Raw genomic sequence first — 15,048 nt, 5'->3', positions numbered from 1 at the left:
TGGGTGGGGGGCATGAACGGGTTCTCACAGGACACGCTGTGATGTTCTGGGTCCAGAGGCTCATGTTGGAGCTGTCCTCGAGCGTGCTGCAACGTTGCTGCTTCCCGTCCCAGCCGCAGTATGGGTCCCGCGCCCCCAGGCATGCCCTGCCAGACAGAGGTCCTGAGACTCAAGCCCACTGGCCTCCCAGCCTCACCTGCAACCCAAGAACACACCTGAACACTCCTCTCTGGGTACCCCTTTCCATCCAGTTCTCCTCCCCAATAATACTAAGTTCATTGAGCACTCATGTGTGCCAGGCATCATTTTAAGCACTTTCCAAGCATGAATTAACTTAACACAACAACCCAAAGAGGAAGGTACTGTTATTATCCCAGTAATATAAAGGAAACCCAGACAGCTGACCACGGACTCTGACCCTTGCTTTCCAGAGCCCACACACTTAACCAAGAGACTGTACCGCCTTCTGTGAGTCTGGGTGCCCCACACTCCTCATCTAGGGCCACAGAAGATGTGGTGGACAGAAATTCAGAGTCGTGCCTCCCGTCAGGCACTATGATGATGGAGTCATAAAACATTAGTGATGGAAAGGTCTTAAAGATGATCTTGCCCATTGTTTCTCAACCCTGGCTGCACGTTAGAATCACTAAAAGAGCTTCTAAAGAATACTGATGCCTGGGTCCACCCCAGACAAGAATCTCTGGGGGTGGGGAAGTTTTTAAAAGCTCCTGGGTGATTCTAATGGGAGTGAGGCTGAGAATCCCTGGGATCCGTAATTCCATCTTTTCATTCTACAAGGGAAGAAACAGTCACGGAGAAGGGAAGAGGAGCTCCCCAAGATCACACAGATTGTCCACGGCAGAGCTGGGGCTGGCACCCAGACTCCCCACCACGATTTTCCCCTCCTGCTCCTGCCTCCCAGCTGGGGCCTGTGTCTGACTTCACACACTGAGTGAACGTGGGCCCAGACCTCAAACACAGGTGCAGGGTCAGGGACACCTGGGCCTAGTCCTGGGTCAGCTGGGGCATCCCCATGCTCATGCTCTTCAGTGGCAGGAGCCAGAGTCCAGTCTGTTAGCATCATGAGAATGAGCTCAGGCTGCCAGGAGAGGGGCCACATCCTGGTCTCCCTACCCCAGCCCTCAGGGCTGCTCTCTGCAATGACCCAGAAAAGGTGATGTTTACACACCGAGGCATGCTCCCACTGCCTCCACTTCTCACATTCAAGGGCTCTTCTCTTCCCTCTCTCCTCCAACTTGTTCACTGTATTCTTTACAGTTCTTAAAATAAATCCCTACTAGTAAGATTTCAAGGAGGAGAAAAGGAGTAGGGAATTATGGAATCGGGATTTGCTGTCCAGATTCTGGAGCCTGAAGGAAGTTCCCTCTAACACCCAGAACACCCACTGCCAACCCCAGAGATACCCTGGATCCCCTCTGTCTCATTCCCCAACTTCCACCCCCTCTGACAAGGCCTGGCTGCTCCACAGCCACGGGCCTGCTGGAGAGGGTCTAGAGAGAGCGCTGAGAGCGGAGGCAGAAACTGGGCTTAGAAAGCAGGAGAGGCTTTGGGTGAGGGAGGTGCTGGACTGCAGAGAGGGTGGGGGAGTCTGGGCCATGACATGAGGCTGCAGAGGCAGTTTCCATTGGCCAAAGGGATCAAGGATGCCAAAGGCTAAAGGGATACACAAAGAGCCATGGCTTGCCCCTTTTGTTGTCTCCTCTTGAAGCGTCAGGGAGAGTCACCTGTCAGGTGAGTTTTTTATTTTCAGTGAGTTTGACAGACCATGTCAGCCTCCAGAGAGAAAAGAGGTTATAGGAGAGACCTTACCAAGAAGAGGGTGGGGCTTCCCCTTGTCACCAGATGAGATCAAAGAAAACAATGCTGTCCTTTGCTCGGGCAACCCATGACCTCGTATAAGGGAGGTGATGCTGGGGGTTTCAGTGGGTGAGGGCCTCGCTGGACCCCAGTGAGCACACTCTGGCCCCCCGGAAACCCAAAACACTCATCTGTTGCACGAGAATCTGTTCCCACTCTATTCACTCAAGGACAATCAATCTGTGTCGATTGTACAATATAAGTGTGCTGGTCCTTCCATCTGGGATTGAGGGTTTGATTTGGGGGTGTTCCACCAGCAGAATGCATCAAACTAGACATTATGGAACTAAATACAAGCCACGTGTAAAAGTAGTCCCAGCCACCTGTGGTTTTGAGACTCTGCTCACTGGCTGACATTTGGATCAAACGGGCTGCTTGCAAATTCCACCAACCAGAACTCAGTGTAGCCCACTCCCGAGTGTATTTCCTCAGCTCTCAGAAAGGGTATCAAACCCTAGAAGCGGCTGATATGGCATTTTATAAGCAACATAAATTAACTGGGAAAAAAAAAAGAACTAGCCATGACTAGTGATTAATAATAATAATAAATAAGATTCTCTCCATCAAAAACAAATGTCTGCCAGTGGAGAAAATGGGTAAGAGCAGAAAATTTGAACTGGCTCATACCAGACAAAAGCAGAAGATTCCGGAAGAATGGAATTTGCTTCATGCTACTCCTTTCATGTAGGGCCTAGCCAGTTCTGGAGCAGTAATTTCCTGCCAATTAGACCGTGGATTAGAATCGCCTGGGGATCTTTAAAAGCTTAGGCAAACCAAACAGATAAACCCACCAATCTCAGGGCCTTTCAGACTGGAGTAGGCCCAGGCACCGGAATCTTGTAAACGCTCCCCAGGTGATTTTCACGAACGGCATGGCCGAGAACTGCTGTTCCCAGGGCCACTTTTGTCAGGGTTCCCTAGCCGAGAGATGAAGGGCCTTGTCTTTCCAATCCATGACAGAATAAAAAAGGAGGGAAGAAAAACGCAGAGTAGATGCTGGCCCCAGCCCCAACCCCCCCTCAGGCTCCCTCACCCTCTCAGCCTCTTGGTTCTCCCAGAGAAAAAGGAGACCAGATTCTCCATGGACACCCTGGCCTGCTCCTGCCCTGGCCCTGCCCCTGCCCCTGGCCCTGGCTGCCTGAGGGGCCTTGGGGCCAGTGCCTGAGCTCTCTCTTCTGGTGCATATCCACATTGGCTGCTTTTGGCCAACAGCCACTGCAAAGCTTACAGAGCAGGGAACGTTCTTAAGAAAATTAAAGCTCCAAGCAGAGGAGAGTTAAAGCGTGTCTCTGACAGCAGGAATGGGTGGCCGTTTCGAGTTCCTTTCATAAAAGCAGCCACCAGACCAAGAATACATCACCATGTCTTTTTACTGCAGTGTTGCAAGCAGCCATTACAAAGGGAACAGGTTCATTCTATGGGCTCGGAGGCAGGACGGAGATGGATGGCGGAAGTTGCAAGCAGGCGGATTCCAATACCACACAGCAAAAGCCTCACACAGGGAGCTGTCCAGGGTGGAAGTTGGGAGCCAGCGGCCACTACCTAAGATGGCAGCAGAGGCAGGCCAACGCCTCCTGCCAAGGCGGGAGGTCAGGAGGAGATACTGGCTGAGCCACCTTCCTGAGTGAGCTGGGACAGAGAATCCTCTCCCCCAGGGGCAGTGTGAAAGGATGCTGGAAGGAGGAAGAGGCAGGTCATGCATAGAACATCTGCTTTCCAGAGCCAGTCAGTGGTTCACTCTCTGCTCCTCCTCCTGTGGCCCTGGTCTCTCTCCGGCCAGGCCGGGGGCCTGGTCGTGCCCCATGTGGGCTCAGACTTGCCCGAGTGAAAGGAGGGCGCTGGAGACAAGCCTCTGAATTCTGGGCAGCGTTGGGGGCCTGAAGGGGCCTCTGCTTACCCACTCTCATCCTCCTGCCAGCTTTGAAAGAAAGGAGGAAAAGAGCATGAAATGTCTATCCTAGGAAACAGTAAAACCCTGTGACAATCCACCCCACAACAGCACAAATTCTGATACAGTGTGATAGGCATTTGGCTCCCAGACTCCCAGGGTGCACAGTGTGGTGGCTGCACCAGCTGACTCTGGTCATTTTATTAATATGACTTCACGTTTTATATTTTTAGATCTACCTACAGCTTTATGGCAGGGTTTTCACTGCACACATTAAGGGCTCTTATTCCAAACTAAGGAAACCAAGTAGGACAAAAGAATCTGCTCCAAAATGACCTCCTTCCACCTTGCTGCTCCACCTGGCCCTAGGTGGAAGATTCACAGCCACGCTACGCAACCTCGCTGTCCCCTCTGCAGCGTCATGTGAGTGGGGAAATATCCCTGCATCTTCCTTCCTCTCCTTCCACTGCAGACCCCATTACTTCATATCTGGCCTGGAGCCACACTAGCTCACGCTGACCAGCCATCTGCCCCACGACAATGCTGCTCGCCACTGTCTGACTGATTTTTGTAAAACACCTATTCACACTGCCTGTCACTCCACTCTCCTGCTCAAAGACTGCGTCAGTGCCTACAGTCACAGGATTCAAGTCGAAATCCTCCCTTGGCACGCTCAGCTGGCCTCAGTCCACCTTCCACTCCCATTCACCACTCGTCTCCAGCACCAGCCTCCTCTCAATCAACTGAAGGAGCAGTCATGTGTGGAAGGCCACTTTGTTCCTTGGGCTGGGCATGGCCCCCTGGTGGAACACAAAAAACCCTGGGACACTGAGCTTGCCTTCAAGGATTTACAACCTCTTGGAGAACAAGGCACACGCGAAAAGTTTAGTAACAACACAAGAGTTGAAGAATACAAGATACGGGGGAAATGCCGTCAGCAGGTGGCCCGTGACTCACTGCCAAGCAGTGCTGTCTGTATTCAATGTCACAGATGCTGAGACCGCAGAGAACCCAGGAGGCTGGAGGGAGCTGAATGCAGGTGTGGAGATAAAAAAGGAATATGGACACTAGCTAGCACTCACGACTCGCCGGCTTAGGCACTTCGTGAATGTTATTCCCAATCCTTACAACAACTCTGCTGAGATTAAATATCGTTTGCTCCATCAGAATTTCCCCCAGTTTTCCAAGTAAGAAAGCTGAAGCCCAAAAGGTTAAGTAACTCGCTCAAGATCACAGAGCTGGTGGATGATGGAGCTGAGGTGGAACACCAGGGGTCCCTCCCACTATACCCCACTGTCTCTCCCCGCATGTCAGATCCAGGCACGGCGTCTAGAGCTCCGAGGGAGACGGGGTGTTCTAAACCTATTTCATCTCGCCTCCCTCCTCTCACACCGACAGCCCTGCCCGGTGCTCTGAGCACGGCAGGCATCGTAAATGTTTAGTGTTTTGCTGATGGAGCCATGTGTTGGGGCTGAGGGGAGCTTGAGTGTCTGCCCACTGCCTCCTCCCACTCCTCCCCCCACGGGCTGCCACACCGTGACCATCCAGCCTCTCCCTGGCTTTCAGGCCTCCACCCTGCTCCCAGCACGCCCCACTGGGGCTGGAGAACACCCCTTGGTAACAGGGGTACCATTTGTCTCCCAAATCTTGAGGACAGGTGGGTACAGCCAGGAGGTCTCTTGTATTGCAAAGGCGACAGGAGCCCGTGTGGCTGTGGCTATGCCCGCTAAAGGCAGCTTTTGATTATCTCAAAAATGAGGGCGTGCCCCTCGGGGGTGCCTCACGTGGAAGGAGGCTGAGGAACATTTCCATTTGGCTTTGGCGCAGGCCTTCATTTCCCTCTTACGTGCCAGTGTCATGGTCACCAAGTGGGGAATCCACTTGAAGCCAAGGTATGGAGAACTGACCTCAGAAGTGGATAGAAAGTGAATGCAATGTCTCCACATGGCTCCTCACCTCCACCCCACCCAAGCCAGGCCTCTGCCTCTTCCAAGAAAGGAAGAGGGGCAAAAACTGGGGGCTGACTCAGGGCATCACCTCCCATCTGCCCCTACATCTGGGTATCAAGTGCTGTGGTTTCAAAGATGAAGACAGCTCTCTGAACTGAAGGGACGGAGAATAAGTCAAGTGGGGTAGAGACAGCTGACAGGACCTGACTGTGGGGTTGACAGCAGGGATCACACCAGCCACCACCCTTTGCTAAGCACATCCTCCCCCCAGGCAGTGATAAGTGGTTTGTGCAGATTACCCCAATTACCCTTCACAAAAACCCTGCAAAGATTTTATGAGGAGGAAACTGAGGTTCAGAGAGGTTCAGTGACTTGTCCAAAAGCACAGAGCTGGAGGCTGCGCCAGAATGCCATCCCGGGCTGACCTGCCTCCAAAGCTCCACCTCTTAAGCGCCACCTCCGAACTGTGACGCGGGGTGGGGGGAAAGCCCAGGGAGGCCCTCCCGCCGCCCGCTTACCCCTGGCTGCGGTAGGCGGCGCAGCGCTCCAGCGGGACCCGCAGCACGCTGTCGCTCAGCCCCACGAAGAGCGCGCGCGCGCTGTGCAGGATGCGCAGGCTGCGCAGGGGTTCGCGGCGCCCGGGGGGCAGCACGTGCAGCTCCTCCAGGTAGCAGCCGCGGAGGCTGCGGCTCGTCGTGGACAGTGCCTTCAGGATGGTGCCCGACTCTGGAGGGGCCAGAGGAGGGTGGCCTTGAAGGCCCCGGAGCTGGCAGCCCAGCCCCCGCCCCTCAACCTCCTCCCACCCAGAGCCCAGGCCGGGCGGGCGGGCTCACCCGTGCCGATGTAGAGCACGTGGTAGAGCGTGTCTTTGGCCTGCACAAGGTCCACCACGAGGTGTGAGAAGCGCACGCTGTCCTGGGTGACACAGGGCTCCGGTGTCACCGGCTGCACGGCCTCGCTCATCAGGAACAGGCGCTGGGCGTCCTGCAGGCTGCGCTCCGTCAGGTTCTCGTTGGGGCCCACCTCCGGCAGGGTGCCACACTGCCACGGGGAGCGGGGTCACGCGTGCCCAGCCGCCCGGCTGCCACCATCCCCTGCGCCCCTCCTTCCTCACCGTAACCCAGGTGGCCACGGCAGACTCTGATTCTCCAGTCCCCTCCATCCCCAACATCCCTGCTTGGTCCCCTGCACCCACTTCCAAGGGAGAGGTGCCTCTTCTTTGGGAACTAAGGGAAAATGAGGCTGGGAAGATGGGGGAGGAGGGAACTGCCAGGGCTGGGGAAGAGGAGGGGAGATGACAGGGGGCTGAGTTATCTAAAACAGATCACTCCAGTGTGGATAACAAGCGTCCTGTGATCTTATGCTGGTGCGGTGGGTGCCTCTCCCACATGTTGGGCTAACCCCTGCCTTCCCTCTCCTGTGTCCCTACCAGCTCAAAGCTCTTATGCTGTCTAAACGGAAGCTAGAATGCAACCACCATTTATTGAGCACCTACTGCATTCCAGGAACCTGTTACATCGCTGAGGTCAGTGGTATACTCTCCACGTTCCAGATAAGGAAAAAGAGACTCAAGGAGGCTGAGAGACTTGCCCAAGGTCACACAGCCAGAGGCCTAGATCTGGGTCAGGATTGTCAGACTGCAGAGCCTGACGTCTTTCCCGGCTCCATACTGCCGCCTGGGCAGGAAGTTGGATGGATATGAAAGTCCACCATCAGTAGCTTTCTCTGCCCCATGGCTCTTTCTACTTCTCCATCACACCATCCTTGGCTGGGCCCTAAGCACTCCTGGCACTCAGAGACCCTCCAGGCATTAGCACCTGTGCTGGGTAGACTGCAAGCAAACTCCAGCTAAAATCCCGGAGTTCTGGCCAGACAGCTCATGTGTGCTCAGTCCTCTACACTGAGTAGAGCTGAGGACGCACCTCCCTGCCTCCCTGGTGTGAGGTCGTATTTGGAGATGGCTCAGAGCATACTCCCTTGCTCTGCCTCCCACCCACTCTCCCCTTCTCCCCCCACAGTCTTAGAGGTTCCTCGCCCTCTTAGAGGACCAGCACAGACCCCACAGATGGGCGTAGACCAGCAGTGACAGGTTTGGTGTTTGTGCTAAGCAGTTGGGAACTGGCTTGTGGTCAGCAGTCTGGGGGAAAGCCGTGTGTGGGGAGAGGGAAAAGGGAGGAGAAGCTGTACCTGGAAATTGGGCAGGGGGTTGGCGATGGGGAGCCAGGCAGCCCTGGGGTTCTCCTGGTAGCGAAACGGGCCATTGAAAGCCTGGGAGATGGCACTGAGGTTGAAGGCGCAGACGGCAGAAGCGGCAATGCTGTTTCTGAAAGGCAAGCGATGGTGGGATGCTGCCCTCCCTGGAGGCCTCCCACCCTCCCCTTAAATCCCACAGCTGGCTGTCAAGCCACAGCATGGCCCAGCTCCAAGGCGCAGGCACCTGTGATGAGCCTGGCGCCTTCTGCACCATAAGGGGTGTCACAGGAGGAGGAGACATGGTCCTCACACTGTGGGAAAGAAAGACCCTCTGATGAGAAGCACTGGTGCCTCCTCCTGTGCTCCTTCCTCATCCCCTTCCCTAACCCAGTGGGAGGCTCAAATAAAGTCAGCGGTTTGCAAACATTTAGTCCCTGACCCGCTGTAAGAAATGCATTTTATAATACAACTCGGTATCACTGACACAGACATGCACACACACACACCTGTGATGAATTTTCATGAAACAATACTTACCCTTACTAAATACATTAACCTCTGATATTTTCATTCCAGTCTACTCTGTTTTATTTATTTTACTTTTTAAAAAGCTGGCTACCAAACCGCTGATCGATGCTGCAGCCCTCAGGACCCTGAGCCAGAGAACTGCAGACCCCTCCCAGTGACTGAACCCGATGTTTCTATGGGCGTGATGCGAGCAGCTGAGAGAGGACACCACTACACCAAATGCTTCCGGGTCTGTTCTCTGCTCAGAGTCGCTCTCCCCAGTGTGTCCATTTCTCTCCCCCCACTGCCTGGTCTCACCTCCCCCCCGACCCCGGATGCTGCATGTCCTCCTGGTTGGTCTCCCTGTAGCCTGACTAGTCCTCTAATCCATTCTCCACACAGCAGCTGGAGCGAGCATTTCAAAATGCACATCTGTGCTAATCTCTGGCCTGCTTCAAGCCCTTCAATAATTTCTCCTTGCTCTTAGGATAAAGATCAAAACCCTTCAAGCAGTCTACAAGGCCTTCAGGACAGAATCCTCTCTGGCCGACCTTTCAGCCTCCTCTCCTGTCTTTCTCCTCCTCACCCTCCAGGCTCCTGGCAGGCTGGTCTCCACTCAGTGCCTCAAATGTTTCTTCCCACCCCAAAGCTTTGTGCATGTTGTTCCCTCTGGCTGGAATGCTCCTCTCCCCTAGTTAATTCCCACTCATCCTGTAGATGTCACTTCCTACAGGAAGCCTTCCCTGATCACCACCCCTCCATACTGGTAGAGGGGTCTTTGCACACTGCCTTTTCCCTTTGTAGCATTTATCAGAGTTGAGACTGGGCGTTTAATAACCAACCTCTCTAGAACGTAAGCTCCTTAAGAGCAGAGCCAGGTCTGCTCTTGCTCACTGGTATCCTTCCCCCTGCCCCCGACACCATGACAAGCACCTGGCATGGAGCACCTGGCATTTACAATCCACACTCATGTCATCACTTTCCCTTGATCCCTCTCCAGCAGCTCCTGCCATTTGCTCACAGCTGCCCACCTTCTGGTGCTGACCGCCGGGCTGGTTTGCTAAGTCCTGGCTATCAGTTCATGGCCCGTGTCGGCTGTGCTGCATGTCTGTTCCGCTAGGTTGGATGGCCTCTCTGCTGCTGCTTCCCAGCTTTACTCTCATCCCTGTCCATCCCCTCAGACAGGATGAGCCTGGCCCTCATCCAGTGCCTGCTACCTGGGGCCCAAGGTAGGCAAACCCCACTTTAGGGCCCATACGTTTCTGAGGTCCTTACAAAGAACCCTGCCCAGCACCCTGTACAACAAATACGCTCCTTGGTCTCTGCTGCCCATTCAGCCTTCTCTGTACCAAAGTTGCCTGATCAGGCCAGCTTCACACAGAAGGAGGCGGTGGGAGCAGGGTCTCATGGTCTCCTTGAGGGCTACCCTTCCTTGCACCTAAAGGTGTAAGGCTACCTTTCCTTACCCAAAAGGAGCTCTAATGCCAGCCCGTGTTCCTCAGGCAGTCAGGACTGCCAGAAGACCCTGCTGGTTAGGTTTAGCAGGACCCTGGAGTCCTGAGGTAGGAGGGACCATAAAGAACTCCCTCTGAGCCTGCCCACAAAGGGCTGCCAGACCCTCCGGGGGCAGCCATCCCCCATCCAAGGCAGCCTATCTCACTTCCATCACCAGCACGTCCTTCCTCTACCGAGCCAGAGTCCAGCTGCTTTGATTTCCTCCACAGCTGGCCTAGGCCTGCCCATCACAGCAACCCAGAACAAGTGCTTCCCACTCCAGAGGCAGCAAGTCACAAAACCCTCAGACGGCCCTGCGCAGAGGGCACAGCAATCCCCATTTGACAGAAAGAGGAACAAGGGCTCAGAGAGGGACTTGCCTGACCCCACTGCCTGCGAGGTGGGGGGAGGGGTGGGGGTGGGCGGGGACTCACATGTTGGTGGTGAAGACCCCGTAGATGAGGTCCTGCTCGGGCAGGTGGAAGGCACTCTGCAGCTCATTGTAGTAGAAGGGGACCTCGCCGGGGCGGGAGCAGTTGAGCCGGGCCTTCATGAACGTGGTCCACGTGTCCTCCAGCAGGAAGCGGCCCCCCACGTCGTTCTTGCACACGCGGGCCACCCGGGAGTACACGGTGCGCCCGCAGTCATGCTCCACTGCGTTCTCCCGCAGGAAGAAGTACGCAAACAGCCCGATGTCATAGGCTGCCACGAAGTTTGGCTCTGGAGGGGTAGAGGAGGAAGAAGGGGTGGGTCGGGCCAGGAGGGAGGAAGGGGGCAGAGTTGAGAGTACTCCACTACTTCCCTTTTCCCAGATGGGCATCCTGCCATCCCCCTGCCAGCTTGGTGACCTGGGGGCTCTGACTAACCTGTCCCCACCTCCAAGACAAAGTGCAGTTATAATAATTGTGAATGTGCATTACTGAGCACTCACTGTGAGCAGACACTATTGTAAGTACTTTATATGGGTCAGCCCATTTGATCCCCATAACAACCTCTGAGGCAAGTGCTATTATTCTCCCCATATTACAGATGAGAACATTGTGGCACAGAGAGGTCAAGTACTTGCTCAGGGCCACACAGCTAGTCAGTGGAGAAGCAGGGATTCAACTGCAAAGGGCAAGAAACTCATACCACCCTCCCTTAATCCCTTCTTTCCCATAACTTTTTCTCCTAATCAATTCCTAACTCTTTCTCGCCCCTCCCAGCTGGCCCCCCCCATCTGCTCTGGATGCTCAGGACATCTATGATTTCATCTGGAGGCCGTCTCCGACCTGCTGTGGTCTTTGGGCAAACATCTGCCCCACTCAGGGCCTCTTGATGAAGCAAGTGGAGCCCTTTCAGAGGTTGGGCAGGAAGAAGGACAAATGGGGACCAGGGGGTGCTGGCTGGGGCAGAACCAGGGGAGCCCCCACCCCTGGGGCTGGGCTTCCTTACCATTGAGCCACTTGGAGTTATACTGGGCAGTGCGGAGCGGCGGCCCACTGCCCAGGCTGCGATAGATGGCGGGGTCCCGACCCGAGAAGTCGATGACCGTGGCCGCGTAGAGCTCTCCCTGGGAGGAGATGACAGCTGTGGAGTTGTGGCGCGGGTCGTAGGGGCAGCGGGCCACGCCATTGATCTTCTCCATAGTCCGGCTGAGGTTCCCCACCTGGGGATGACGGGGAGATGGGGGCACCTTTCCCTGAGGCCCAGGGGCTGCCTGTTTTTTCCACCCCAGAGTTTTGTCTCCTCCTGGGCCCCTGGTCTCTCTGGGCCTCCCCCTCTCCAGCCTCCTCTTCACTGCCCACCCCATAGTGGAGCAGCCCTCAGGGAGGGGGGAGGCTGTGTCAGGAGCCCCGTCTGCCTCTGGCCCCTGCCCCCTGATCAGGACCCTTCAAGGTAAGATTCACTGATAAAATACAGCAGTCCCAGTTAAATGTGAATGTTGATGAATAATGAATAATTTTTTAGTAGAAGTATGTCTCAAATCTCGGGTGGGACATACTTATGCTACAATATCATTTGCTATTCATCTGAAATTAAATCTAACTGGATATCTTTTTTTGTTTTTGTTTTTGGGTGGGTTTTTTTTTTTTTTTTTGCTAAGTTTGGGAACCCCATTCCCAGGTCATGTGCCTGGGCAAGAGAACCTCTTGGTGGCCCCTTCTGCCTGCCCCACCCCGAGGGCCCCACCTGTCTACTGGAGCACACCGGGGAGAAGGCATTGGTCCCGCACATGAACACTTTCCGGCCAGCGACAATGAGGACTCGCACATAGTTCTGACACTCCTCCTGAAGAAAGAAGGGGCAGTAAAAGAGGGCCACGCTGTCCAAGCATGGCACTGGGTGTCTCTCTCACACCACAAACATACGAACACCCCCCTCTGCCCCAAACCCACCTTGCTCTGAACTCCAGGGTGCATCTGTGGACATCTCCTCCCCAGCACCTCCCTCCCAGGCCCTCTCACTGCATCACTGCCCTTCAAATGCTCAGAGCTGCATCGTCACCTGCACCAGGAGCCCCCAGCTCCTCCAGGCTGGGCCTCTCACACAGGTGCCCTTGTGCCCACAGGGGGCCCCTCCATCCGCACAAGCACAAGCCTCTTGCCGGTCCAAGCCAGGCCCCTGGACCACCAAGGCACGTACCTCAGTCTTCCCTTTGCTTTGGCAGGAGCGGCGCGTGTCCTCGTTGGAGGCCCACTCTGTGGCCTGTGGGAGGAGCACACAGACATCATGAGCTGTGCCTCTCACCACCAGGGCAGGCAGCAGCCGAGTCTGGAGTGGACAGGAAGCTAGGCAAGGGTCAATGACAGCCTGCAGGTAAGGGTTCCTCTCACTACGTCCATGTGGATGCAGAGGGCAGTCAGCTCTCCTGACCCAGGGACCTTTAAGGAGTGGACATTCCTCAGTCCAACACCCTCCTTGCCTGCGTGGGCCAGGGGAGGCCTGGAGTAACAACTCCCTCGGGCCGCGTCATCCCCATGCAGCTCTGGCCTAGGACCTCTCCAATCCTCCCGTCCCCGGGTTAGCCAGGGAGCTGGAAGTGGCGAAGAAGGGCCTTCGGGACCCCCCAGACCCTAAGTGGAAGACAGGAAATGTGCCTCCATTATGTGCCAGATGTCCCTCCAATGAGTAGGGGGCAGGGAGGGAGGAAAGGCTAGATTTTGCAAACCTCAGAGACAGGAGAGCTGTTGAATTTTCACATTACAGCCCTGCAAAGTGGTTTCATTTTTCTTAACAGATGAAGCAGCTCAGGTTCTTTGTGACTTGCTGCCGGTACATGGTAGAGCAGTGAAGGGAACCCACACTCCTGATTCCAAGGTCTGTGTCTGTCCTCTTTACCCACTGTCTCAAGGGCCCGAGACTTCCCTGATCTTGACTGCTCCCCCTCCTCCCAGCTCTGTGCTGTGTGCTTCCCGCCTTGTTTCCCTTGTAGCATCACTCATGCTCTATCGTGGGGTCAAGTGCTGGGGGACGCAGCTTTCACTCCAGGACCTAGAGGACACTACCGTGTTTCTAAGAGCCCATGGCATTAGGAGAGAGCTGTCCCCACCCAGCATCCCCCCTTCCCTCCATCTATTCTGTCTCTACTCTCTGACATCCCTCCCAGCCTCTGAAGAGCAGCTGGAGGGAGGAGTGATACCCTCCACATGCAGGCAACGTCAACAGCCCTGCCGTGTGGCTCATTTCATCTTTCTGGGTCACATGTATAAACATGAACTGCCTACTGTCCTGAGAGGGGGAGCCCTGAGCAAGCAGCTCTCCCAGCCAAATGGGGGAAAAGCCAAACCACCTGCCTTTAATTTCTAACAAAGCTCCTTCTAGCCATGAAGTCACTGCCTGCAGAGCTCCAGGGGCTGGGATGTGGGAGGGGAAGGGGGGCACAGGAGAGGGAGCAGGAGGGCTGCTCTCTGCTTTCCAGCCTGCAGCCCACCCACAGCCCCAGGACAGCTGCTTTGAGGGCCACAGTGAGGCTGACTTCTGCAGACCCCGGATGCAGGAGCTGGGTGATGAGTTTGGTCCATCAGAGTTTGCCTCCATCAGACCTACGAGCAGGCTGGGTTCATCCTGCCATGCCAGGCCTGGAGCTCAAGCCTCTGCTCCCAGACCTTAGAGAAAGGCAAATGGCCTCTGGCCTCTGGCCACAGAGCCATGGGGTTCATCCAATGAATGGAGCCATTGTCATACTCAGGGCCCCATTGGCTCCCAGGCTGAGCCTGATGTGAGAGGAAAGAGAGACATAAACGAGCAACCTCAGGGCCTCTGGGGGCAGAAAAGAGCAATGACCCACAAACACTGCAGATGTCCAGGCCTAAGGCTCCGAACCGTGGGTAGCTGCAGGGGACTGTGTAGGCAAAAGGGCCTTGCTGGGGCCTTGGGGTCCCTGAGCACAGGGCACTTTGAAGGGATCAGCTTTGTTCCTAAGGGGGTGGGTATTCCCTTGGGTGGGGGGCCAGGTGTGTACAGTTAAAAGGAGTTAGATAAAGTTACACTGAGCTGAACTTGGGACAGGCACTGTCAGGGACTTGACACACCCCTCTCTTTGATCTTCTCCACAGCCAGTGAAACACGTAGCCTCTTGCTCATTTTACAGGTGAGAAAAATGAAGCTCAGCGAGGTTGAACAATTTGCCCAAGGTCACAAAGCTAGTAGGCAACACATCCAAGATGCAAACCCAGACAACTGACACCAGAGCTAAGCGCTCTCTGTCACATCCCGCAGCCTCTCACAGCACATGGATTTCTCAAAGCAAAAGTTAGAACACAGGGCCTGAAAAGAATACGTGTATTTATAATGATGGCAGCACAGAGCGGACTTGTTTGAGTCATTTTACTTATTTTTATTTTACCTTAAAAATGATTTTTTCAAAGTAATGGTGTACAGAGTCGAAAAAGTTAAATAGTATGAAAAAAAGCCAGCAACCCACTCCTCTCGCACCACAACCCCATTTCCCAAGGACAACCACTTTCAGCTCTTTTAGCTGTTTCCCTATATATGTTGAATCCAATTTTTCAAAAATATATATCAATCTCAGAGCTCATTTTCTGACTTTCTGTTATGGAGGTGAAGGTTTTTCCCACTTACCCATCCCCATTCTCTCCCACCCCAAAGCAGGCACACTCTCCTCCTCCTCATCCTCCTGTTATATTTATGTCATAC

The 15,048-nt window shown here is 54.7% G+C and overlaps 1 protein-coding gene across 5 annotated transcripts in view; it reads right to left on the bottom strand.

Moving 5' to 3' along the window:
• SEMA5B (semaphorin 5B) overlaps positions 1-15,048 on the bottom strand; it is a 116,515-nt gene that overhangs the window by 6,281 nt on the left and 95,186 nt on the right. For all 5 annotated transcript variants that reach the window (XM_070242725.1, XM_014732849.3, XM_005601925.4 and 2 more), the window contains exons 5-12: positions 12,535-12,597; positions 12,082-12,180; positions 11,344-11,557; positions 10,344-10,629; positions 7,903-8,038; positions 6,549-6,756; positions 6,234-6,441; positions 29-146 (exon numbers count right to left, since the gene is read on the bottom strand). In XM_070242725.1, coding sequence (XP_070098826.1) covers positions 29-146; positions 6,234-6,441; positions 6,549-6,756; positions 7,903-8,038; positions 10,344-10,629; positions 11,344-11,557; positions 12,082-12,180; positions 12,535-12,597 — 1,332 coding nt within the window. The remainder of the gene's footprint in view (positions 1-28; positions 147-6,233; positions 6,442-6,548; positions 6,757-7,902; positions 8,039-10,343; positions 10,630-11,343; positions 11,558-12,081; positions 12,181-12,534; positions 12,598-15,048) is intronic.

Source organism: Equus caballus, chromosome 19 (assembly GCF_041296265.1).
Source record: "Equus caballus isolate H_3958 breed thoroughbred chromosome 19, TB-T2T, whole genome shotgun sequence".
Taxonomy (NCBI): Eukaryota; Metazoa; Chordata; class Mammalia; order Perissodactyla; family Equidae; genus Equus; species Equus caballus.
Note: the sequence above shows the minus strand (reverse complement) of the source record. Positions and strands in the feature narration are given on the sequence as shown.